Source organism: Podarcis vaucheri (genome assembly GCF_965113315.1).
Source record: "Podarcis vaucheri genome assembly, chromosome: 11".
Lineage (NCBI taxonomy): Eukaryota > Metazoa > Chordata > Lepidosauria > Squamata > Lacertidae > Podarcis > Podarcis vaucheri.
In genome coordinates this window covers 50668672-50694964 of record NC_138749.1, presented here as the reverse complement: position 1 = coordinate 50694964, position 26293 = coordinate 50668672, and the positions used below count along the sequence as shown (strand labels likewise).

General features: G+C 39.8%; 1 protein-coding gene across 1 annotated transcript in view; it reads right to left on the bottom strand.

The window, feature by feature from the left end:
- Positions 1 to 26293, bottom strand: part of MEGF10 (multiple EGF like domains 10) — a 118711-nt gene that overhangs the window by 67351 nt on the left and 25067 nt on the right. The window contains exons 2-5 of the mRNA XM_082191545.1: positions 22620 to 22753; positions 20204 to 20305; positions 18853 to 18953; positions 11655 to 11747 (exon numbers count right to left, since the gene is read on the bottom strand). Of these exons, the coding sequence (XP_082047671.1) occupies positions 11655 to 11747; positions 18853 to 18953; positions 20204 to 20305; positions 22620 to 22735 (412 nt within the window). The 5' untranslated portion in view covers positions 22736 to 22753. The remainder of the gene's footprint in view (positions 1 to 11654; positions 11748 to 18852; positions 18954 to 20203; positions 20306 to 22619; positions 22754 to 26293) is intronic.

Below are 26293 nucleotides of genomic sequence, written 5' to 3'. Positions count from 1 at the left end.
CAGCAGATCATGCAAAATATAGAACATTTCACTTACAACAACATCTCAAGTGAAAAAGATGCCTTTGGGACTAAGAATATTGCATTATATAAACACAATTAAAATGCACAGTACTCTAAGCCAATGCCAGTTTACCATCAACAGCAACAAAGGCAAATTATAAATGCTCTCTGAAGCTCAATGACAAATGAAAACTTTATACACAGAAACAATCCCAAGTTACCAAAACTTTCCTCAAGAAAAAAACAACTTAGCTGTAATGTAACAGACATCATGCTTCGGACTTTTGCACATCTGAAGATGCATTTCAGTGCATTTCACATTCTAATCCAACTCTAATGCACACTACTTGAGATCCAGTCTTACACTTTCCTAAACTTGCAGTGCTTGGCAAACTGAGAAGCAAGAAACTCTGATATTATATAACTGGAAAGTGATACATTGCTTGCAATGATTTGTTTATTTTTAAAAAAATTAAATAAAATTATTGTTGTTCCAGAAATAATTGCATATTTTGTAAAGTTCACTTTTTCACATCTATGTTTCCTATAGCCTTCCCCTTCTATTCACTTTTGTATTCAGGAATCTAAGCTCCCCCTCCCCCATTTCTTTCTTTTCTTTTGTAAAAGCTTTTTGACCAATGAAGTAGAAGAAAAGAGAAAATGTAATGCTCAGAGGTATAAAAACACTTCAATTGTATTTCTTTCAGACACTATATATTTCACAAGACACTTTAAGGCATTTTAGAATATAATACATGAAACTGAATAACTGTTTAAAGCAAGTTCAAATAGTTCTTTTTGTTATTCATATACTGAAAAACGGGATACACTGGAGAATAATTATGATGACAGGAAATGTAAAACCACAAATATGAATGTGGTTCATCACCAAGATACAACCTCTGGTGGGTTTTCCCCTGCCCCTGCTTAAGTTTCTTATTATCTCACAGTTGTTGTTTTTTTAATGGAAGTTAAGGATTGTTGATGCTATACACACACACAATATCAAGGAAACAGTGAAACCCACAAAGGCTACCCGAATTACCTTTTGTGCTGCTCACAAGGCTGGTATGGATGACAGTGGGTGGCCTGAACCCCACCACCATTTTTAGAATATGAAAATACACATACATACTTATTGTGTATGATTAAACAATATGTAACAGATTAATTGGTTTACCTTCTGATACAAATGAACTGGGGATAATGATTTGCATGTAATATGAATATGGGCCAAATAAAGAATAGTTGTTCCTGTATTGAAGGGAAATGAATGATTTCATTGGAAGCATAAATGCTATATCTCAAATTTAGGTATATACTACTATTGGGCTTGTATTTTATTTATTTTTTAGTCGTCCCTTCCAGTTGAATGGAATCAAATACAGTATTTGTTTTCTGAACTTGAAGATCTGTAAGCTTGAACTTGATACAAAAGGATGGTGTATGTTTTTATAACATACTATGCTTTATAATAGGGGACGTGGGTGGCACTGTGGGTAAAACCTCAGCGCCGAGGACTTGCCGATCGCATGGTCGAAAGCACCCCTGGGTGCAAGTAGATAAATAGGGACCGCTTACCAGCGGGAAGGTAAACGGCGTTCCGTGTGCTACGCTGGCTCGCCAGATGTAGCTTGTCACGCTGGCCACGTGACCCGGAAGTGTCTGCGGACAGCGCTGGCTCCCAGCCTATAGAGTGAGATGAGCGCACAACCCTAGAGCCTGGCAAGACTGGCCTGTAGGGGTACCTTTACCTTTACCTTATGCTTTATAATATATTATGTTAAAAAATATGTGTGTTTGTCTCTTTTTATACAAATGGTTTTTTTCCTTGTAACATTATTTTCTACCCTCTAGCAGATTTTCTTGGAGGTCCTGAGCTTGCCAAGTGATGTTTAAATGGGGGGGGGGGAGATTAAACTCCTTACTCCAATTATTCCACCTATCCTCTGAATGCTGGATTCTCTCCTTCAAGTCAGCTGAAGACTTCCTATCTTGAGGTGGTATTCAACCAAGTTTACTCAAAGCAGACCCACTGAAATTAATAAACATGACTAAGAAAGGTCAATTAATTGACCACTAATAATGAAACAAATGTTGTAGATATTTTTCTACATTTATTATGCTATTTTTGTGATATACAAATGACATGAGAAAACTTGGTATACTTGTTTGTATAACATTATTCTTGTTTATAAAACCCAATATAAAAATAAGGTCAATTAATTTCAATAAATCTATGCTGGGTAAATGCTAGCCTTGGGTAAAAACCCTTTCAGTTTGAATACTGGTTAAGCTTGCAAAATGTGAATCTAAAAATTGTGAGTCCTGAGGAACTCAGATTAGGTCCAGGATATATATATATATATATATATATATATATATATATATATATATATTACAAGATCTACATAAAATTGTAACCAGTTTACATAAAACTATGCAATATTTTGAGCTTCAGATCCAGGATTAGATAGAAAGGGTTGCTATGACCTTAAGTTAGAGAAACGGGTTGAACATTACCTCATGGCTGAGCTGCTCTATAGTTAGTGCATTCTTTTTATAATAAATATAAATGTAGCAATCTTTCCATTCGTACATCAAAATACTTAATTGCCCTGTCGCATCAGACCCCCATCTAGTCTCCTGCTGCCAAGTCCAGAAGAACAGCAGCATACAGATATGGACAAATCGCCCTGAGATCTGCAGGTATAGGGCAATATACAATTTTTAATAAAACACTGAAATATTTGGTTCAAGGGCATGTGATTAATTCTCATTAGACAAGTATTACAACTGTAATTGTAACTCTTTCCGTCCTAGAACCATTTTTTTAAGGATCTGCTCCACTTCTTACTCAACAGACATTTCCAATAATGGCTCTGGTTCAGTTCTGGTTCAGTTAAAAACAAGATTCAGCTTTGAGTTCAAGTTCAGATTTGGTTTGATTCCCTGGTTATTCTCCTATTGAGTTAGCTGAGTGCATTCCCTGGGTTTGGGATGTCAATTCACTTCAGACTTTCAGGGGCTGATTAAAAACTAAATGCTTCTCTGAGAATCTGGCAGTGTTTGCATCTCATGTGCATATCCCACAGAGATTGTGCCAAGGGATCCTGTTTCTCCTCTCTTCTGCGTCTGCCAGGTCCTGTGAGAAACATAACTGTAAGTATGGAACTTGCAAACTTTACAGACATTCCTGATGGGAAATGGCACCGCAGGGAAGCAAGATGATTGTGTCTGTAAAGTTCCATAATAAACGTGCACAATTCAGAAGTAAAAAGATGTGGAGGGTTTGTTTTTTTGCTTTTGATCTGTCATGTCTGTTTTGTCAACATGAAATATCAAGTTTAAAAAATGTCTTTCCTTTCCCCCCCCTTTTCTTGGCCAAACACTCTCACTAAATCAGGGGAGCAAAGTACAGTGGTACCTTGGTTCTCAAACCCCTTGGTACTCAAACAACTTGGAACCCAAACACTGCAAACCCGGAAGTAAGTGTTCTGGTTTGCGAACTTTTTTTGGAAGCCAAACGTGCTCCGTTTTGAGTGTTGTGCTTCCAATTTGAGTGCCACATTTCCGTTTTGAGTGTTACACTGAGGTGTCTGTCTGTTTTTGCTATTTATTTTGCCTTTTTGTTTTTGCGGCTTTTCTGTTTTGTTTTTGTGACTGTGTGGAACGTTTCATTTTGAGAAGCGTAAAGGTGTTGCGTAGTGACAATGACTCACAGGTGAATGCTGGGCTATGCTGCTGCCACACACTAGGGAGGAGCATTCAGGCCTGGGTACAGGAGGGGACCCACTACAGGAGCCCTTGGGGGTGATGAGAGCAGTGGAGGCCCAGGTTGTTGCTGCAGAAGCGGTATAACCAAGGGCCCAGTACACCTTAAGGAGCATCTCCACCCCCATTGTTCAGCCCGGACACTGAGATCCAGCTCCGAGGGCCTTCTGGCGGTTCCCTCACTGCAAGATGTGAAGTTACAGGGAACCAGGCAGAGGGCCTTCTCGGTAGTGGCGCCCGCCCTGTGGAACGCCCTCCCATCAGGTATCAAGGAAATAAACAACTATCTGACTTTTAGAAGACATCTTAAGGAAGCCCTGTTTAGGGAAGTTTTTAAAGTTTGATGTTATAATGTGCTTTTAATATTCTGTTGGGAGCTGCCCAGAGTGGCTGGGGAAACCCAGCCAGATGGGCAGGGTATAAATATATTACAGTGGTACCTCGGGTTACATATGCTTCAGGTTGCATACGCTTCAGGTTACAGACTCCGCTAACCCAGAAATATGAGAACAGAAAATGAGAACAGAAATCCTGCTCCGGTGGCACGGCAGCAGCAGGAGGCCCCATTAGCTAAAGTGGTGCTTCAGGTTAAGAACAGTTTCAGGTTAAGTGCGGACCTCCGGAACGAATTAAGTACTTAACTCGAGGTACCACTGTATCATCATCATCATCATCATTATTATTACTATTATTATGTTTTAGAATGTTAAAGTCTGAGCTGGGGAGTAACCATTGATTTTTCACCATATAATAATAATCCCCTCACATGATCTGAATGCTTTGAGAAACAAAGCGTTTCCTAAGTCAGTTTTATTAAGACTGAGAGCCACAGAACTGCTTCCACTGCAGTTCTAACCATCTCCCTTCCCTTCATATTATTTGGAAACAAACAGATCAATCAATACTATTACAGCTTCGTGAACAATTTCCCCCAACGTGACTCTGACAGTGTGGTGTGCTGATTCTGTAGCTGCAAGGGACAGCTTCAACTTGTTTTGTGTCCAGTTCAAATGACATCGATCTGTCTACAGTATTCACTCAATAATCCTTTAATTTAGTTCCAATGAATGTCAAGTATTTTGCTGAAAAGAGCATATTTTGTATGTGTATATCCCATTACATAATGTAACGTGTCTTTTCCATCCCTTCATCCATTTTCATCAAAATACACTTCAGGCAATACAAACACTGGCTATTATGGTAACACGTTTGCCAAGGAAAGATCAGATAGAAACAAAAACAAAAAAGCCCAAAGTATCACTTTTCATCTATGATCATTTTTGGAGGATGCTATGGCATGTCATATTCTGACGTCTCTGCTAAATCTTTGACTCAGAGTGGATATCTCATACTTTGTGAATATGAAACTACTACAATTACCATTTCAAAACAAAGGCAAAGGAGAAAATTGTGTGCTTGGAGTTGCTTAGGGGAAATTGTGAAGGGTGTAAGAGGGGCAATATTTGGAAGCAGCAGGAAGGTCATTGTATAGCGAGATGTTTGCTGACCTAAGAAAAAACACATAGTGTGTAAAGCAGGGATGCAGGCGTAACAGATAAGAGATTAGAAATCATTTTATAATGAGAGACTAGGAAAGCAAAATGCATCAGGTGGCTCTGCTAGGACTAATGAAATACAAGACTCTGGTGCTGCAGTGAAAAGAGGTGAACATCCCCGGCAGATGCATCTTGCAAAAATAGTGCACTAGAGTGTGTTTATACTGGGCTGTCCACACATCAATCAACATTATTAGTTGTTTGGTGGTTATTTTGCTTACTATATTGTTGTTGGAGGGGCAATTTTGCACTACAAAATTTTGCAGTATGTGATATGACATGTCACATAATTTCAGCCGGAAGCTACAGGACATTCACTGACTGGGAATGAAGCAGTATGTTCTCTCGGTGGTGGCGCCCGCCCTGTGGAATGCCCTCCCATTGGATGTCAAGGTGATGGACAACTACCTGACATTCAGAAGACATCTTAAGGCGGCCCTATTCAGGGAAGCTTTTAATGTATGATATTTTAGTGTTTTTTGATTTCTGTGGAAGCCGCCCAGAGTGGCTGGGGAAATCCAGCCAGATGGGCGGGGTACAAATAATAAATTATTATTATTATTATTATTATTATTATTATTATTATTATTATTATCTGAAACTTTTGCAGGTCCAAACAGTATTGAAAGCGGAATCATATATTACCAGCCTGATACTATTGGGAGCACAAATCATAATTGCACAATAAAAATGACGTCTGGAGGGAGCCTCAATGAGAAAGCAGCAATTTTGTTGCATGTTGCTTCATTCATTATTGTAAGCTACCTCATGTTATCTATCAGAGTCACAACAAGCATTTTTTTTTACCTTACTCCACTTCAACACAAGCGTTTTCCATTGGGGGGGGGGGTTGGTGGAAGGCAGTAGTGAGTTTTATTTTACCTTGACCTAAGTAAGAACTCCGCTTTAATTACGCTTCATGCTATCAGTTAGGGCTCATCCAGACTCCCTTTGGTGCTGCATTCCTAAGCAAAGGTCCAAGCTTTAAAGCACTGTGTCTGAGCACTTTATTTTGGCCCCACAAAACCATGCCTTTTGCCAGTTAATCGGAGCAAGCAGCAACCCATGGAAAACTCAAATCGCCATTCATTCCGATTCAGCATTATAAAGCGGGTTTTCACAAGAAAGTGCCAGAGCAAAAAGAAGAAGAAGAAAGCTGTCTCATTTCCTTAGCTGCAAGGGTATGCAAAATCAGAAGGTCTACAATAAGAGTTTCAGACATGTTGCATGTCAGCTGCAAAGTAAATAAAGATTTCAGTAACAGAGCAATCCTAACCCCAATCCTCTGTGGCGAAGTGGCAGAGGATTCTCTCTGCATCTACCAAAAATGCAGGTGGGTGAAAGCAATAGCCAGCATCAATCCTGAAACATGGAGATTAGCCTAAACCTAATCTGGGACTTCCATTTGGAGAAGCCTAGAGCTGGTGCAGCAAACATCAGCAATTTTTACTACCACCATCTTCCATCCTGGCCAGCATAACTAGAGAGCTATGGATCTGGTGAGGCTCCACCACTCTGTCCAGTTTTGCTGCACCAGAACTGCAGCCTAAGGAAGCAGTGCACTATTTTTACTAAACCGAAACGGGGATTAAGGACCATACTACAGATTATGTGAGAGATCTGTAATTGGAATTCCTGATCTATGTACGTTTTCAAAAACCAAAATACAGCTGCAGGGCTGGGACTGCCAATTAGTTGAATGTGGGAGGGTGCTTGTTGGGAGATATTATCATGAACTGAGCGCAGTATATGAATAGTTTGGCCCTAACTGCTGGTACTTTTAAAGAGAAATCTGCTGAACTCAAAACTGATGTGACTTCACATCCAGTAATTGAGAAAATGATCATCTACAAGACCGATAAATAACAAAATACAAACTAGATGTAAAGAAATAAGTAAAAGAGTGTGTGTTTAAAATCATTTAAAATCAAATTTGCTTTCCGACATGTTAAAAAGTTGTGATGATTAGTTGGATTATAGCTACATATCATGGAAACAGATATTAGGAATACCTATGATAGTTATAGGGTTCCAACAGATTAGACATGTTTAAAATCACATTGTTAATATGTCTGGAAAAAAAGTTGTAGCTATTCTTGTATAAATAGCAGGTCTTTTATTTACCCCCCCCCAAAAAAAAATATGTTTGACTTAAAAGAGTATACGTGAAAGCAGCTGCTCCAACAATTTCTGAATGGCTTAAAGCACAATATACAATTGAATTTATAAACAAAGCAACACATTTTTATACACTGTGATGATAAGAAAATAAGTTTGATGAAAAAAGGATTATATTTGCCATGTATTGGAACAAGTATTAGGATAATAATGTTCAGTCTTGCTTGACAGAACACATTGCCTAGTTATTTTTTAAAAAATCTTAAAGGAAGCTTTAATATGCTATGTATGCATTGAACCAATTACAGATGAACAGAGTAGATGTCCACACACTTTCTCCCAGGATCACTCATTTGTTTATTTGGTGAGAATCCTACTACCACTTCACAATGAAAAGCTCTATTTGTCAACACAGATGAGGAAATCACACATGCCTTACAGCTCAGATAATAACAAACAGCATAGCTCAAATTATGCAAGCTAAAAGCGTTGCTTCGTTTTGACTATGGCCAATTTGATTTGCAGCAGGGCAATCCAATAAAAGCAGCATCTCATTCTTCTTTTGTCTGCTAGGGGAACATGGAGGCATGCCAGAAAGCCCAGGCTGCTTCTCCCCAAACCCTGTCTCAACTGCGTGTGAACAAAATGCCTTTTTCTTTCCTAATCTGTCCTTGAAGTATAATTTTTCTGAAGGTTTTTTTTTTTTTTAAGCACCAAGTTAGTTGCAATTCGTATGCAAAAACTTTTTACAGGGGATCACTAACATCCCAGGGGATCTCTCAATTCAAGGTACAGGCTCGGCAACAAGGGCTCTTTCACATGACTTCTGTTGCACAGAGACAAGAACACAGTATCTGCACTGTTGAACCCCATGACATTAGCAGCAAGTGGCAAAAGAACAGAGAGAAAGCAGGGACAGAAGAAAGAGCTTTAGCACCAGCACAAATGAAAGGAAGAAGAAAAGAGTTATGGAGAACATAGCAACAAGACTTCGTTCCTCAAAATGCAATCAGTGGATAATTGAATTTTGTTAAATTCCTATGCTTTCTTCTGTATTAGAAAAGCAAAGGAAAAAGAACGAAAGCCCCATTTTGCAGGTATACACAGGCATATTCTACTGAGTTTCACCTGTAGTTTTAATAATATTTGAAGGAACAGTAAAAATGTCTCCAAGAAAACAGCATGAAAGAAATGCACATGAGAACCCACACTTGTGTTTTCTTCTAGACCTCCAGGGAGCCAGAACAAACAAACTGCTACCCTTTTACTAGAATAACACAGATCTCCCCACATTCTAAATACCTTCCTGAGAGCATATTTTAGGATTGGCCCACTAGCCCAGGGGTCTGCAACCTTTAAGACAAAAAGAGCCACTTGGACCCGTTTCCGAAGAAAAAACAACAACTGGGAGCCGCAAAACCATTGCGACATTTAAAACAAATATATCTCCGGAGCCAAGATCTGACAGCGGGCGGGAAGGTGACGTCGGGACGGTGCGTGACTAACGCACGCACCACCCCCATGCGACGTCACAGCCAGTACAGCACCCGCCACAGTGAGGAGTGTCAGGGCGCACAATGCGCCTCCTCCCCTCGCTAGTATCCGCCCCGGAGCCGCAGCAAAGATGTAAAAGAGCCACATGCGGCTCCGGAGCCGCGGGTTGCAGACCCCTGCACTAGCCGATTGTGCCTTGTTTGGGGGTAGTTTCTATATACTGACTGTTGCTAGAATGGTTGAGTTGCATCCAGCACTAGTTGCACTCAGAGGAGACCCATTAAAATTAATCGGCATGGCAAATGTAGGTTCATTAATTTCAACGGTCCCACTTCACATAAAACTCAAATACAATTTAGTGCCATAATTGGCCTGTTATTGTCCTGCTTGGAGCAAGCACATTGAGTTAAAGTAATAAGGCAACAAGCTCATCACACGCACGGGTTAAGTGATAAGATAATAAGAATGATGACCAATTAATGCCAGTTTTTGGACTTTTGGCTGTCAAGTATGAATCACAAGAATTTATGTAAATAACAACGTGAATTCACCTAGTGATACTCAAGTTAAAGTGAAATAGCTGTGTTTACTCTTTTTTTTTTCTTGTATCACCATAACAAAACTACAGTGGTGCCTCGCAAGACGAAAATAATTCGTTCCGCGAGTCTTTTCGTCTTGCGATGTTTTTCGTCTTGCGAAGCACGGTCCGTCGCAACTGCGCCTCTTCAAGCGGCTTTAAGAAAAAAGCGCAAGACGTTTTGTCTTGCGAAGCAAGCAAGCCCATAGGGAAATTTGTCTAGCGAAGCAACGCAAAACCGAAAAACCCTTTCGTCTAGCGAGTTTTTCGTCTTGCAAGGCATTCGTCTTGCGGGGCACCACTGTAAATCTGTGTCCTTGCTATATTTATCTATGCTACTTAGTAGTTTCAGTATACAAGGGTGTAGTATTTTACAGAGTGAGTTTAACAAACAAAAGTGCAAAAAATTTCATTGATAAATTAGATCTGAAACATGAAAAATTAGTTGCCATTTCCCCCAAGGAGGATCCTTTATTCCCCCCCTTTTTATTTTCCCCCCCAATGCAGAATCATAACAAAAATTACAAACATTGAATCCAAAATAATACTATACAAAAAAAAAACACAACCCGAACATACAAAAAAAACAGAAAAGAAAAAGGGAAAGGAAACAAAGGAAACAAAACTAAACTAAACAAAAACGAAAAAACACATCTACAGAAAAAAACCATATCATTACGTACATAAACACATATTGACTTCCTTCCTTTGTTCTAAGACCTCAAAAAATTTACTATTACTATATTGTTGTGTCTAATTAGATTACTTCCACCTTTGTACTTTTTTTTTACACCATTTTTCTTTTTATTTAACCCTGTAAAGCATCATTCATTACATACCAATATACTAACTCCAGAACAATGTTTTTTCATATACTCTTTAGCACAACCCCATTCTTTTAATAATTTCTGGTCCGATTGTCCCCTTATGCATGCTGTGAGTCTTGCCAGATTTATGTATTCACAAAATTTAATTTGCCAATCTTTCACTGATGGAATTTTTCTCCCTTCCCAGTTTTTTGCTATAAACATCCTGGCAGCTGTTGTTGCATAAAGGAATACTTTCCTTTGATTGTCGGGAATATTATTTGTAATTAAACCTAAAAGGAATGCCTCTGGTTTTTTACTGAAAGATATTTTAAACATCTTTTTGAGTTCTTCATAGATTTCATTCCAAAGTTGTTTAATAGGTCGGCATTCCCACCACATGTGAAACATTGTTCCTATTTCTTTTTTACATCTCCAACAGGTATTCGATTTTAATTTGTAAATTTTAGCCAATTTTACCGGAGTTAAACTCTGATCCTTTATTTTTTTGATCCAATTTTTTTTGCCAGTTCACATTTCTATCACATGTGGGGGGGGGAACCCTTCTTTTTTAGATTTCCAACGTATGTCGAGATAGTTTTTATTTATTCTATGTATTTTTCAGGGGTGATATGCCATCTGGACAAGAATTTAAAGCAGTTCTCTTTTATGCCCTTATTCAAGGAGAACTTACCATACATGCATTTAACGAAAGCTTTCCCCACACACCAACTTAATATTTTCTCCAATATTTTGGGCCCATTTTACCATGTAGTCTTTGACTCTGTGTCATTTTTAATAATTGATGGATTTTCCCCAAAATACGTTCGTTTTTATTCTTAACGTCCCAAACTCTGTAGTATCTCTTATTTGTCCATCAGCTGTAATAAAATACTACATACAATGATTTTGAAAATATATGAACTGCGGTTAATTTCCCCCTTGCATCTTTCTTTCTTTCGGATTCTAAATATGAAACCATATTCTCCTGAATTATTAGATGTTTGAAAAGGTATGGTTGTTCAAGCTATTTTGTTGCAATAGCAGCTTTTCATATCATCTGTTCAACTGCTAAAAGCCACGTCCTGTGTGCCAGGAAACAAATTAATGTAGGGTTTTATCTGCTGACATTTGGCACTTCCTAATTTAATAAAGAGAAAACAGAGAAACAATCATACACAGAGAGATCCTATACCTTCATGTAAATCAGAGCTGACTTTTCAGACAGGCACTGGGGATTCCTGGCACAAGATTTTAAAATCTCCTTGCAAAGAAGGGGAACAGAACAGACAGAGCCCCAGACAGACAGTAGCAGATGTAGACTTACCACTGGAACAGTTGGGTCCACCCCAGCCAGGCTCGCACTGACAGGTGTTTGGAGCGATACAGCGACCATGGATACATTTATCAGCACAGTGAGCTGTCAGAGAAAGAGGGAAATCATCAAAGAAAGAATGAAAATATTGATTTTTTTTTAACCACCTACTTTCCATAATCCAGCTGTTTTATACTGTCTCTGGTTTCTCCTAAAAAACAAAGACTTATTTAGCATAGTTAAAGTTTTTAATAACTTCCCCACATTTGCTGGGTGTTTAATATCCTTGGATTGTCCTCTCTAGTTTCAGTATTTTGGAAGGAATTTCACCATGGCTGCTTCAACTTTATATATCTATCCAGATAGGAAAAAGCAGCTCATGTCCTTTAGTGACTCTATATTAGCAACTGTGTGCAGGAAAGGTGCTTGACAGCGCAATCGTAACCAAGTCAGGGAGGAGAAAAATTGGGGAGTCACACCTACATCTGACTTCTGCTGGTGATGAAAAATAAGGACAGGGTTTTTTGTCCATCTTTGCTGTGCCAGCTCCATTGGGTGAGCCACATGGCTTCTAATTCCACAGATTCATAGCCTCTGGCCCCTTGCTCCCACAATGCCCTATTTCTGAGCTTTTATCCATTCAGGCCTCTGCCACAGGAGAGCCCCCCTGCCATCTCTAGAAGCATTCATTTTCTCCAGTGGAGAGGTGAATAAGCTGCATCATAATTACCCACCCCTTCTGTTCCTGCTCTCTTGTTTTATCTCTCTCTTTTTTGTGTGTCACATACATGGGTGATATACACCATTTATTTGGCAACCATTTATTGGTCTTTTCTTAATTTTGATATACCAGTAAGTCTCATATCATGATCATCAGTAAATATGATAGCCTGTGGCTACTGCATTCAGAGGTAAAAGCAGGAGAAGAGTATATATACTACACACACACACACACACACCAGCTTCTCTTACAACATTGAAAACAAAAATTCCAGTGGTGTAAAGAATGAAAAGGGTGGCATTGACTGCTATCAGATTTTCCTACAGGGCAGGTGCGTTCAACATTTTCCCTAACTGTTGAACATCCTTACTATGGGTCTCTATAATTAATCCCTGGTTCTAAAGTCACAATCAGCATCGCAGATAATGTTGCAGTCCCTACTCTCAACACTTTACCCTGTATAAGGTGTTAAAAGGGCAACTACCCACTGAATAAAGGTAAAGGTAAAGGGACCCCTGACCATTAGGTGACCGACTCTGGGGTTGCGGTGCTCAACTCGCTTTATTGGCCGAAGGAGCTGGCGTACAGCTTCCGGGTCATGTGGCCAGCATGACTAAGCCGCTTCTGGCGAACCAGAGCAGCGCACGGAAACACCGTTTTACCTTCCCGCTGGAGCAGTACCTACTGAATTTTTTGCTCTATAAGACTCACTTTTTCCCTCCTAAAAAGGAAGGGGAAATGTGCGTGCGTCATGGAGCAAATGCAGGCTGCGCAGCTATCCCAGAAGCCAGAACAGCAAGAGGGATTGCTGCTTTCACTGCGCAGCGAACCCTCTTGCTGTTCTGGCTTCTAAGATTCAGAATATTTTTTTTCTTGCTTTCCTCCTCCAAAAACTAGGTGTGTCTTGTGGTCTGGTGCGTCTTGTACAGCGAAAAATACGGTATTTATCTACTTGCACTTTGACGTGCTTTCAAACGGCTAGGTTGGCAGAAGCAGGGACTGAGCAATGGGAGCTCACCCCGTCACGGGGATTCGAACCACCAACCTTCTGATCGGCATGTCCTAGGCTCTGTGGTTTAACCCACAGCGCCACCCGCGTCCCGATCCACTGAAAACTGACCTAAAAACTGACATGAACTTTGGACAAAATATGTGAGAAACAGTAGATACAACCCTCCCTTTTCCCTGGGTCATTATCCCCTCTTCCTGTTGTCTTCCCTATTGTCCTTTCCCTCTTGCTTCCTACCATAGCATTCCATGACATTTTTTCGTAAAATGGTGCCAATCTGCATATTAAGGATGCTTCTAAGGCCATGGCACTCTGAAGAGTTTTGATTAAAACAAGATTAAATTTTGGTCTTCATATGCTAGGAAACATTAAAAAAATAATAGCACAGCTGCTAGGGAGATATGTCACACACTAGAAGCAGCTGTAAGAATATTTACGTTTGGACTGAGTTCAAAGACTTGCAGAGTTTTAGGAAGGTATAAGGGGATGCGTTTGTATCATGGCTTGCCAAGAAATTTTAAGAGCAGATGCAGGAAAATGTTGAAGTACAAAGCCTAGTGTACCTTGCAATGCAATGCTACACAATTACCCGAAGGTAAATCTTAATACATTCAGTGGGGCTTGCTCCCAGGTGTGTGGTTAGAGGACTGCAGCCTTAAGGTCTAGTTTTCTATTAGGAATACAAGGAGCTGCAGCATCAGGAGGCTAGCCTGACCTGCATTATCTAACTGCCCGTAATATCATAATAAAGTGGTTTTCTCAAAGCGACTGGAAAATTACCGCTAGGCACAGAACAATGTTATAAACATTATTATTGCAACTCTTGACCGGAAACCAGAATCTGCCTTTTTCTGCGTCCAATCATTTTTGTAAATCTATAGAAAAATATCTAGTGTTGGGCAAATGTTGTGTCTTCAGGAACTTGGGCAGAGGTTTCTTTCTCTTGCTGCTATTGGATAGCTTTAGCATAGTTAGGAATAAAAAGTTTTGTGTCTCTTGTGTAGGATATCTATTTTTTTGTGTGTGCATTCTGCAATTTCCTGAAGACATTGGGGTTGGACCTGAGACCGTTAGTATGGTGCTCTAAAGCCCGTCCACCTATAAACATCTGTCAGATACAGATGTTATGAAGTATTCCCTTCTCAAAGGAGAACATGTCAATAAAATCAATTCCTTAATGCTAAAAGTGTGCAGAAATTAATTTATTTGCAGATTATATTTTCTTCTGCAGGTAACAATGGCTTTAGACGTGCATTTGTATAGACAGCATGTTTCTGTTTTGCTGATACTACTGGGTTATGCTGGTTTGGTTGTCATTTGAATAGAAAAACAAAATCCTAATACCTACTTAAGGGGGCCTATATGAGAGGGGGAAAGTGTGGAACTGGTATCTCCTATAGAATACTGAGTGAATTACAGTGGTACCTTGGTTCTCAAATGCCTTGGTTCTCAAACGCCTTGGTTCCCAAACTCCAAAAACCCTGAAGTAAGTGTTCCGGCTTTCAAACGTTTTTCAGAAGTCGAACATCTGATGTGGTTGTCCACTATTGTTTCTGTGGCGCCTGCACCAATCAGAAGCTGTGTCTTGGTTTTCGAACATTTTGGAAGTCAAATAGACTTCCGGAACGGATTAAGTTTGGCACTTTTGTTTTTGCTATTTATTTTGGTTTTTTTGTATTAGTGGCTTTTTTAGTTAATTTTTTTTGTGACTGTGTGGAACCCAGTTCAGCTACTGATTGACTGTGTGACTGAGGAAATTGATAAAAGCCCCCCATCCAAATAATGACTATCATCAGTGCAGGTAAGAAAAAAATATTTTTAATTTTTATCATCTACAATACTGTCCTATTTATTTTATAGTACAGTACATGGCGTTTCCGTGCGCTGCTCTGGTTCCCCAGAAGCGGCTTAGTCATGCTGGCCACATGACCTGGAAGCTGTCTGAGGACAAATACCAGCTCCCTCGGCTTATAAGAGCGAGATGAGCACACAACCCCAGAGTCATCCACAACTGGACCTAACAGTCAGGGGTACCGTTACCTTTACCTTTACAATGATTCTTGCTTTCATTTTATGGATCAGTGGTCTCGTTAGATAGTAAAATTCATGTTAAATTGCTGTTTTAGGGGTTGTTTTTAAAAGTCTGGAACGGATTAATCCGTTTTGCATTACTTTCTATGGGAAAGCGCACCTTGGTTTTGGAACACTTTGGTTTTGGAACAGACTTCCGGAACGGATTAAGTTTGAGAACCAAGGTACCACTGTATAAGAAGAATAAAAGGCAGCAGTAGTAGGGCAGTGGTTTCAACTAGTCGCCCTTTGGTTAGTTTCTAGTTGAAAGGATATTTGAGCCAAATATAATCATTTGAAACATCCACAAGAAGTTGCAATTTTCTTCAATACCAGCTATTGCCAGTGAAAACAAAATAAACCACTCTGTTTTTATTTACAAGACCAACATGAAAAGCTGGCACTAGAAAAAAGGAAACAAACAATAAATGTTATTATCTATGTGTTAATTCTATATGTTTTCTGCTTCTTTTGCTACTATCACTGCACATGGGCAAATACAGCTGGAGAAAGTTTATTCCCCAGGGGAGCTCGTTATCCAAATCAAGTATGTGCAGTGAGATGACAACATTTGGAGTCATCTCAGTCCATCCCAGAGAGCAGGACAGAAAGACAAGCCAGAAGCCAGCAACAAAAGTTCCATGTGCACCCAGGAAATAAAGTGAGTTTTGTTTTATTTTCTGAAATGGCAAGCGGATGGAAGCATCAGGGAGGGTGGACCTTGAGAATAATCCCTTTATTGTCATGTCACTCTCAAGGCCAATGTTCATGGAATCTCAGACATTCATCTCCATCCCTTCCTCTGCAGGAAGAGACCACATTTTTGTTCCCTTTTGCCTAAGAAAGCCACTGTCCACTTTTAATCTTGCACACAAGGATCTTCCTGGCTGACTGACAGCTGAAGAAATAATCAGTGGCTCTTCTAATCCTGGCACCAGAGATGCTAGACAGGAACTTACAACTGCCAACTGGAGCTGTCGGTCGAAGAGTTATGCATCCATCAGCATTGGCACTTACAACGAAAAGGAATTCAGAGAGGGTGAATTAAAATACAGCCTTTTCAATTACTATCAAATCTTCTTGTTGAAGTCAAGACAAAAAGACGTGCAAGCCCCTAAGACACCTGCACAGGAAGGTCTACTATGGACTGAAGTTTGGATTAATGTAGCAGTGACCAATTGGTGTCACTCCATCAGGCACAATGCTTTTTGGGCTCCATAAAGAAATGACCCTACAGCTATATGAAAGCATACTGATAACTCCAACACAATAATGTTAGACCTGTATTTCTGTCTCCTTTTCTGTTTTCACTTAAGAATCTCAACTATGTGCTGAGAATCTTTTTTTAAAAAAAAAATGTTGTAGTTAAATACACACTAAGGCTACAATCCTATAAAGACTTAATTGTAGCAAGCCTCTTTAGAACTGAACATTTATATGATTACTAGCTTTAAAAAAAGTATACCAAACTAAATGAACTCTAGAATTATTTTCAAAGATGGGAAGCACTGACGATTAAGTGCTCTGTGATACTTCCTTTGCTACCTGAGGACAAACAAATGCTGTCATCCAGTATATAATCCAAACAATACATTTTATCTGAATTCTATTAGGTATTAGCAGTTGTAATTGAATCCCTAATTCACACATACTTTTCAGCTCTGCCAAGTTAATATTCTTTTCAGATATTAGTGCCTGTACTGCAATGATACACTACATTAGCCCTTAAACCAAAGAAAATATTGGACATGAAAAATAGAAAATTTTGACAACAAAACACTTCTCTCTCCAAAGCTCCATCAGGGTTCACATATGAATTTCATTTTCTCTTACATGTTAGAGGCAACTCCAAACATGCAAATCACATTACTTTGTGTGCACTGGTGCTCTCAGACATGGAAAAGTCTGTCTGAAAAGGTTATTTGTGTGAAAGATATAAACTATTCTGCTAAGACAGAGGTCAACCTGCTTACCAGATGTTAATGTGCAACTACTGAAAGCCCACTTCTTATTATCTGGCCATTACTGGAATCATTTGAAAAATAAATATTTGGAATTGCCAGCTGCCCTTGTGGGGCAATAAAGTGAGAAGTGTAAAGATTGTCATTTACAAGAAACAATTGGAAAGCAATGATGGAGGCTGAGGGCATTTAGCAGAACCACACAAATATCAGTACTGTGACTACAATCTATACGATTCCTTACCTGCCCTTTATCCTACAGTCCCAAGGCAGGTTCAACAATTTGAAATCAAATTTTAAAAACAGTTTAAAACAAATCATAATCATAGTAATAGGGTGGGTCCTGAAGAAGTATATCCCAGGTATCGATTGCCAGGGCAAAGTGGTCCGTCTTTAACATACAATGGAAACTTTACAATGAAGGTGCCAGGCATACCTATGTGGGAAGGGAATTCCTCCATCTAGTAGCTGCCACAGAAAATGCCCTCTCCCAAGCCACACAAACACTGAACTTATTAGAGCAGTGGAGCTACCAAGATGGCTCCCTCAAGATGGGACGCGGGTGGCACTGCGGTCTAAACCACTGAGCCTCTTGGGCTTGCCAATCAGCAGGTCGGCAGTTGGAATTCCCGCAACGGGGTGAGCTCCCGTTGCTCTGTCTCAGCTCCTGCCAACCTAGCAGTTCGAATGCATGCCTGTGCAAGTAGATAAATAGGTACTGCTGCGGTGGGAAGGGAAACAGCGTTTTCATGCACTCTGGTTTCTGTCACGGTGTCCCATTGCGCCAGAAGCAGTTCAGTCATGCTGGCCACATGACCCAGAAAGCTGTCTGTGGACCCACGCCGGCTCCCTCAGCCTGAAAGCGAGATGAGCGCCGCACCCCATAGTCGCCTTTGACTGGACCTAACCGTCCAGGGGTCCTTTACCTTTTTTACCTCCCTCTGCTGATGTGTACCCTGAGAGTATATGTAGGGAAGGAGGCGTCCCCCCCCCCCAGATATTTGGGGCATAAGTCGCTTAAGGACTTTGAACACTAATGTGAGTGTATTGAATTGGGCTTGGGAACAAACTAACTGACTAAGAGCCTCTGTTAGTGTCAGCAGTCAATGCCACAGATTGATAGACAGTCAGCAACTTCTCACTTGCACAGTGCCAAATGAAGACAGCCCCTGACTTTACCCTTGCCTCCCATCAGCTACTGTGTGCTTTCCCCTCAATTGCCCCACAGTGGATGTCAAGATAATCATCAGCAAATCACCAAACCAGCCTTACATTTCTTTAAAGAAGCATTTGAGTTCTCAGGCAATGGTCATTTGGACTCCTGTTCTCAGAGATCAGATAGTCATGGGAAACACTAATACACTTCTCCAAAAGTTGTGCACATAGAACTGAAATCTTGATTACTTAAGCAAATTCTAATGTGACAGTAGCAAAAATCAGTTTACTTACGGATACACATTTCTCTGCTTTCATAAAATCCAGGGCAACACTGAGATTTCCGCCTGTACATAGTTTTTTCTCCATGCCTATAGGCAGTACGGTAACTGATTCTATTAAAACACATGAAAGCAAAATTTGTTAACAAGTACTTGAATATAACCAACTATGGATAATTAGGGATATTGCTGACCTATAAATCAACCCTCCTTTTCCTTTGTTAATTAAGTATTCCTCCCACTAATTCTATATTGGACTGTTCAACTATTTCAAAAAATATCTTAAGACTTTCAGATACAAACATAAACAAGCTGAATAATTATTAGAACTCAAGCCAGCAATGCATCCTTCATATTTGGGAAACTGGATTGATCAGACATAGCCAATCTATCCCAGAGGTAGTCAATATCCTCCAGATGTTGTTAGACTCCATCTCCCACAAGACTCCATCATCATGGCCAATGGTTTAGGATGATGAAAGCTGCAATCCAACATCATCTGGAGAACACCACATTCGCTCCCCCTTGGGATAGATTTGAGTGTCCAGCATAGGGTTAACACAGCAGAATTTGTGTAGTTATACACACTGATTTAATTGAGCTGAACTTGAAGAGGAATTTATTTATTTCAGAATTTAGTAATTGCTCTACATTCAAGGAATACCTGTGTGGTGTAGAGAAAGAAAGAAAAACCATTAATCCTATCATTACTAAGAACAGATCTAAAATACAGTAATTTGGGGAGGCTTGGCAGAAAATGAAGTGAGAATTCCAGGGAACTGGGGCCACCATGAGAAAAACACATGCCAGAGTCACAGCATACGTTACTGCAGTGGCTCATGGCACCATCAGTACAAGCATAAAATCTGAAGTGCCCTCATTTTTCTACTGTTCAAGAAGCATTGAAAAATGACCACCCTCTATGGTTATATCCCATATAACAAGATCCATCAAAATACATGGCAGGCATGCTACAGAACTGCTTGATCAATTCCTATTTTCAGATAGTAAAAACTGAATAAGCCACTGCATCAACATTACAAGTCTCTCTGTAATTCTCTAAAGAAATGGAACATATTTTCACACTAGTACCTCACACAATCTTCCACAGCCCAATAATCCTTTGTAAAATACAGTGAGCACTTGAGAGGATTATCTACCTCATAGTCTTACTTTGGATAACTTATACCCAGAAGCATACACATGCCAGCATGCAAACTATGGTTGCACTCATATGATCTCATTTGTGCTTGATATAAATTATTCTAGACTCTTTTTAACGTGAAACAATCATTAATCACCTACAAAGGATTATTCTAGCAATGCAATATAAGAACATAGTTTATTGTTTATAAGCGAATCACCTGTGTCGTGTGCATTTAAACCAGTTCAGAATGTCTGTGCAGCTGGTATAGTAAATTTGATCAAAAGGGTGTGGATAGGATTCTTGGACTGTAACAGAATAGCTGCACAGAAACAAAACAAAAATATTAAGTATGTACTCTACTAGAACGATTGTTAAGTGAAATAAAGTATAATTATGAGGGAAACAAATATATAGGATTACCAACATTTCAGAGATATTATCTGTGAGAGTGAACACTCACCATGTTTCAGACAAAACCAATCAATTAGTCTTTAAATTGTTCTACATCAAATACTATCTGCTTACTATAGTTACATCTTTGTTTGCAGAAAAGTATTGTAAACTATGAGGATGAGTGGCAAACTTTTTTCCTTTGGTGCAGACCTGCGTGCATATATTCATCTAATGTTTTGTTGCAGCCCAGAAAGTAAGTGCCTGTTTTCAGCCAGCATCTACTAAAGGAGTTTTCCACTTTTTAAGGCAATGTTTTCTTCCACTTTCTATCATTTGTGTTCAGAGGTGTCCCAACAGATAAAGGAGGGCAACACAGCAAACATTAGAAATGGATTGTGAACCAGAATGCTTTTCTGAACTATTGTTCATAGTTAACATTTTAATAAAATTTCCATTAATATAGCAAATGTGGTGCTGCAGTTGGATGATCCATACAAATATTCTTACTCTGAAAATGAGGACCACAAAATGTGAGGAAATGTGATTTGCACCTAGAAAAGCAATCTCGCCACTTAGATTTGAATATGTGAAAACTGAAATCCTGCTTCCTTAATTCCAAATCTATAGCAGTTTCAGTATGTGGCGCTCATCTGAATAAACTTGTTTTGGTTTTTTTTTAAAAAAATGAATGAATGAATACCCCTCAAAAATATGTATGAAAAGTCTAAATACAGTAACTATAAAGGTTCCTTGGAGAGCACCTACATGAATTACACAGGACGGCTGCTTCTGTTTATCATTGCCAAAGAAAAAAGTGTAATTTCACTAAGGTGTCTCATGCTCCTATGCTAACCTACTATAAAATAAGTCCCAGTGAGTTTCATAGGACTGTACACACCGGTGTGCTGCATAAACCTGGTGCTCTGCTCATTCTTAATTCACTTCGAAGCTAGTATCTCATTATTTCCCCCTACGTTCGCAATTTAGTTGGAATTATCCTTTAGGATTGCCAAAGATTCAAGCAGCAACAAGTAATTTGTTGACTACCATCTATTCCAGTGCAACTGCTAGTGGTATGGTAACTTTCCAGATGGTGGTTTATATGTTCTTCCCTCTTGCCACACCCCTGAATATTGGAAGAAGAATGAAAGAATACTATATTTAGAAATAATCACCAGTCCAACATATATATATATATAAAAATGATGGTTTCTACTAGTTTTAGGGGCTAGATTCAGACTTTGTTATGCTTAGAGAAGACCTTTTGAAATCTATGAAACTTAAATTTAGGCAAACTTACGGCAAATCCCATTGATTTCAGTAGGTCTAAGCACAACTAACGCTGGATCAAACAACATGCAATCAATGTATCAGATGTTTACATGAAAAAACACAAAAAATTGAAGGCTCCAAAATGAGTAAAAAAAGCATCTGAATTTGCTTTTGCAAGCTTGGTATGGTGCTAAATGTTCACCCACAGCCCTTCAACTCTCTGTATGCATGAGAACTCCAGTGGATATGCTGTGCTCCTCCTGTATATGTAATTCCTTCATTCATTTAAGCAAAGGAGACAGCTCTGTGCACACACCCCTTTGTATGCACAGAGTTGCCAGTGGAAGACACACTGCACTGAAATTATAGCTGTATTTTCCTCCCATGTGAAAATAATTAAACCAACAAGTTTTAAGGTAGATTTTAAAAGCTTCATAATTATACCTGGATGGCTTCCAATAGGGCTAATTTGAATATGCACATTCTCCCACAGAGTTAATTGGATTAAAGGTTTCCATTTATAGTGTGTCTGGTATTCATACAGTGGTACCTCGGGTTACGAACGTAATTCGTTCTGGAGGTCCATTCTTGACCCGAAACCGTTCTTAACCTGAGGTATGCTTTTGCTAATGGGGCCTCCTACTGCTGCAGTGTTGCCAGTGCACAATTTCCGTTCTCATCCTGGGGCAAAGTTCTCAACCCAAGGTACTACTTCCAGGTTAGTGGAATTTGTAACCCAAAGTGTTTGTAACCCGAGGTACCACTGTAATGGTTTCTATTTCCCATTCCAGGCATGGATATATTTTAAAGTAGAATATATGGGGGGGGGGGCTCAGTGATGCATTTTTTTCTATATGGCTTGCTTTGGGATACAGAGCACACAGATCTATTTTCATACATGCAGTATGCACTTTAAATAAACATAAACATGGACATAAACTACTAGCAAAATAGCTCTTAAATGTTACCTCTCCCAGTGGCTACAGACATTTGGATCCTCAAGATTTAGGGATAAAGTTGCAGTCACCCAGTGGTACAAAAGTATGAGAGGGAAGTGAACAAACCAGTCCAAATAAAGAACCATCTTTTCCACAGAATAGCCCTGTGTGAAAAGAGAAAACAATTGCTAATATTACTGTTAGGTACTTGTTACAACCAAGTCCAACCTTGCATTGATGGAGGATGAAGCAACCTGTTTCAGATGGGACTATAGGAGTGGATATATGAAAATAAGAACTGGTGTCTGAATGGTGGAAAGCACAATAAACTTGGCACAGGTTTATCATTGTATAAGTGGGGAAGAACTCATACTTCCAGTGACATGAAGGAGTTGAGAATTGAATGTTAATATCTTCTTCAGCAAGGTAGGGGATGTTCTAGGATGCAGTTCTTGGATGCAACAGACTAGATCACACAGGTCACTTTTGTTTATTTAATATGCAGTGCAGTCATAGCATGCCTACTCAAAAGTAGGTCTGACTGAGTTAAGTGGCGCTTACTTCCAGCTTGTGAGTATAATTACTATTAATAATTAATTTAATTTAATTTGTATACTGCCCTATACCCACAGGTCTCAGGGCTGTTCACAACATAAAATCACACTATAAAAACACAAAATACATAACAAAAACAAGCCAATTATCCCCCCTTCCACAACACATTTTAAAAGGGCATTGGATGTCAATCAGCCAAAGGCCTGGTTAAAGAGGAACGTTTTTGCTTGGCACCTAAAGGTGTATAATGAAGATGCCAGCAGATTCTCCCTGGGGAGAGCATTCCACAAATGGAGAACCACTGCAGAAAAGATACATTGCCACCCTCTGGACTTATCATGGAGAGGCACACAAAGAAGGGCCTCAGAAGATGTTCTCAGGATCCAGGTAGGTTCATATGGAGAAAGGCGGTCCTTGAGGTATTGCGGTCCTGAGCTGTGTACATACCCTCCAACATTTACCTGAAGAAAATAGGTACGTCCTATTCCATAATAATAATTTTACTATTTATATCCGGCCCATCTGACTGGGTTGCACCAGCCACTCTGGGAGGCTTCCAATATATAGAAAAACATAATAAAACATTAAACATTAAAATACTTCCCTATACAGGGCTGCCTTTAGATGGCTCAAGGGTGGGATAACTCCATATCCTGCAACATTTCTCCAATGAAATTAGGGACATCCTGAGGAAAAGCGGGACATTCTAGGGTCAAATCAGAAACCGGGACAGCTTCTCTAAATTCAGGGACATCCCTGGAAAATAGGGACGCTTGGAGGGTCTGTAAGTACAGGACTGCAGCCTTAGTCAACTTTCCATTGACTATTTATAAATGGGCTTCCTTCACTGCTCTAATTCTGCTTCTAGGGACATAATCAACAGAACTCATAGAAGATTAACACAAACCTTGAAAGAGTAGGGGGAGAGAGACTAAAACAGGGGTGTCAAACTCAAATTCATCAGGGGCCGCATCAGCAGTTTGGTCACCCTCAAAGAGCCGGTTCGAGTTCGAGTGTCTTCAAAGCCCATGACACCTTTAACAGCTGGATTAAGTAATGCAGAGCTTCTGGCTCATGGAACACTACACCTTGATTTCATTTGAATACATATATGAATATAAAAATTGTTTCCTGTTTGGCTTGGTGTTTAAGTTACACAAGATGTACAGGTTTTAATTTTTTTCATTCCCCAAATTTTAATCGAGCATTTGTTTGGATTTTTTCCCCTTTGCTACCTACCCTAAACCTTTGAGGGCGGGAACTGATGGCCGGACCCTGCAATAACATTGAGGGAAAAATTGCATGATGTGTAAATACCCTAAAAAATAAACCAATTCCTTATCAGCTTTTTTTCCATATATAAATTTTTGCAACGCGCACCCTGCGGAAGCGGTGCCTGACGTTATTTACAAAACATGCACTTGCGTATCAAATTTGCTTTTGAATCACGAATCCCCAGAGGCGGAGGATGCTGTTCACTGGGCAGCACGGAAACCCACCTAAAGAAACAAATAAAGAGAAGAAAAGCAAAAGCACGCCGCCCCGAGTATGCACAGGGCACGCTCCCGAAACACAAGCGCGCTCTCGGTCTCCCTCTCTCCAACGCGCACGAAACCGGCTCTGCCCTTCTCCGCGTTCCACCTCGCGCAGGCGCGCTGCGCTCCCACCGGGACTTATTTCACCCCGGCGAGCCCGAAAAGAAGTTGAGAGCAACAGCAGCGGCCTCCCATATCCAACCCCGCCCTCGCTGTGTCAAATAGGTCTCGGCTAGGTAGCTGGAGGAGGGGGAGGCCTGCGCAGAAGGGACCCGAGGCGCCCTGCACGCGCACCGCAGCCCAAGCTTCCCTCACAGATATATATAGACCAGACTACACGGGCCACATGACAAGGTCTGGTGGGCCGGATTCGGCCTGCGGGCCTTGTGTTTGACACCCGTGGACTAAAAGAATGACAGTGAATGGCCTTTAGGATGCATTTGTTTCCAACAAGCCATAGATCACTGGTAAATATTTGCTTGTGCATGGGATGTGACTCTGCTCTTAGAAGTTTATGTTTATTGCACAAGACACCAGTGTAGCCACAGCAAGCAAGACTGCTGCCTAGGAACATAGAAAGCCACCTTAAAACAAGCCATACCACTGGTCCAACTAGCTCAGTATTGTCAACACTGACTAACAGCAGCTCTCTGGGATTTTAGACAGACAACATTCCTAGCTAAGATGCCAAGTATTGAATCAGGGATCTTCTGCATTCAAAGCAAACATGCTGCCGTTGAACTGCCAATATCCTGTAAGCAGCAATATCCATTCTAGATTTGCTTCCAGTACCAGAGCACAGTTGAGGAAAAACCAGCATAAGACTAGGCTGAGCTAAATTGCATTCATGGGTTTCTGCACTTCTCAGCTACACAAGCCCTTTGTTCTATGCATGTCAAGATTTGAAAGCTCCTTAAGTAGCATTAATACTGTGGTAGTCAATGAGCTATATTAACCAGGAATGAAAAGTTGTGCACTTGCAGTTTAATTTCCAATGAAGCAGTGATTTCCCTTATTAAAGCAGATTATGCAGGTAAATTGTATTTCCTTTTCTTAAAATGTCAATAAATTTCCTACTGAATGCCTCTAACAAAAAAGATTAATGTAAAAAAGAAGACTCAACTATTTGCATGAACCCCCTAGTGTACAACTTGATTGCATCCTAGTTCTTTTGCTTAATTATTAAGGAAAATCAAAACAGAAAATCAGTACAACTGATTAGCATTGCTAAAGTGTTTATATTAGCAAAAAAAATGTAGAAGATTTAACTCTATCTACAGTAAGCAGAAATGCATTTCTAAATGATACATTAATATAAAGGTCTCAAGGATTCCTCATAACTGAATGAACAACACTGACAACACAAACTATAAAGGGGTTGAAAGTTTCATATGTCAGTTATGTTGTTTATAAAGAACATTTTTAAAAAGATACCCAGTGACTACTTTTCAAGGCCCCCAGATGGAAGATTACATAAGTGAGTGTCACAGTAGAAATGACATGTCAAGGTAAATGCTGATACTTATTGGGAGCTTTGTCTGAGCTCCTGCCAACCTAGCAATTCGCAAGCATACCAGCACAAATAGATAAATAGGTATTGCTGCAGTGGGAAGG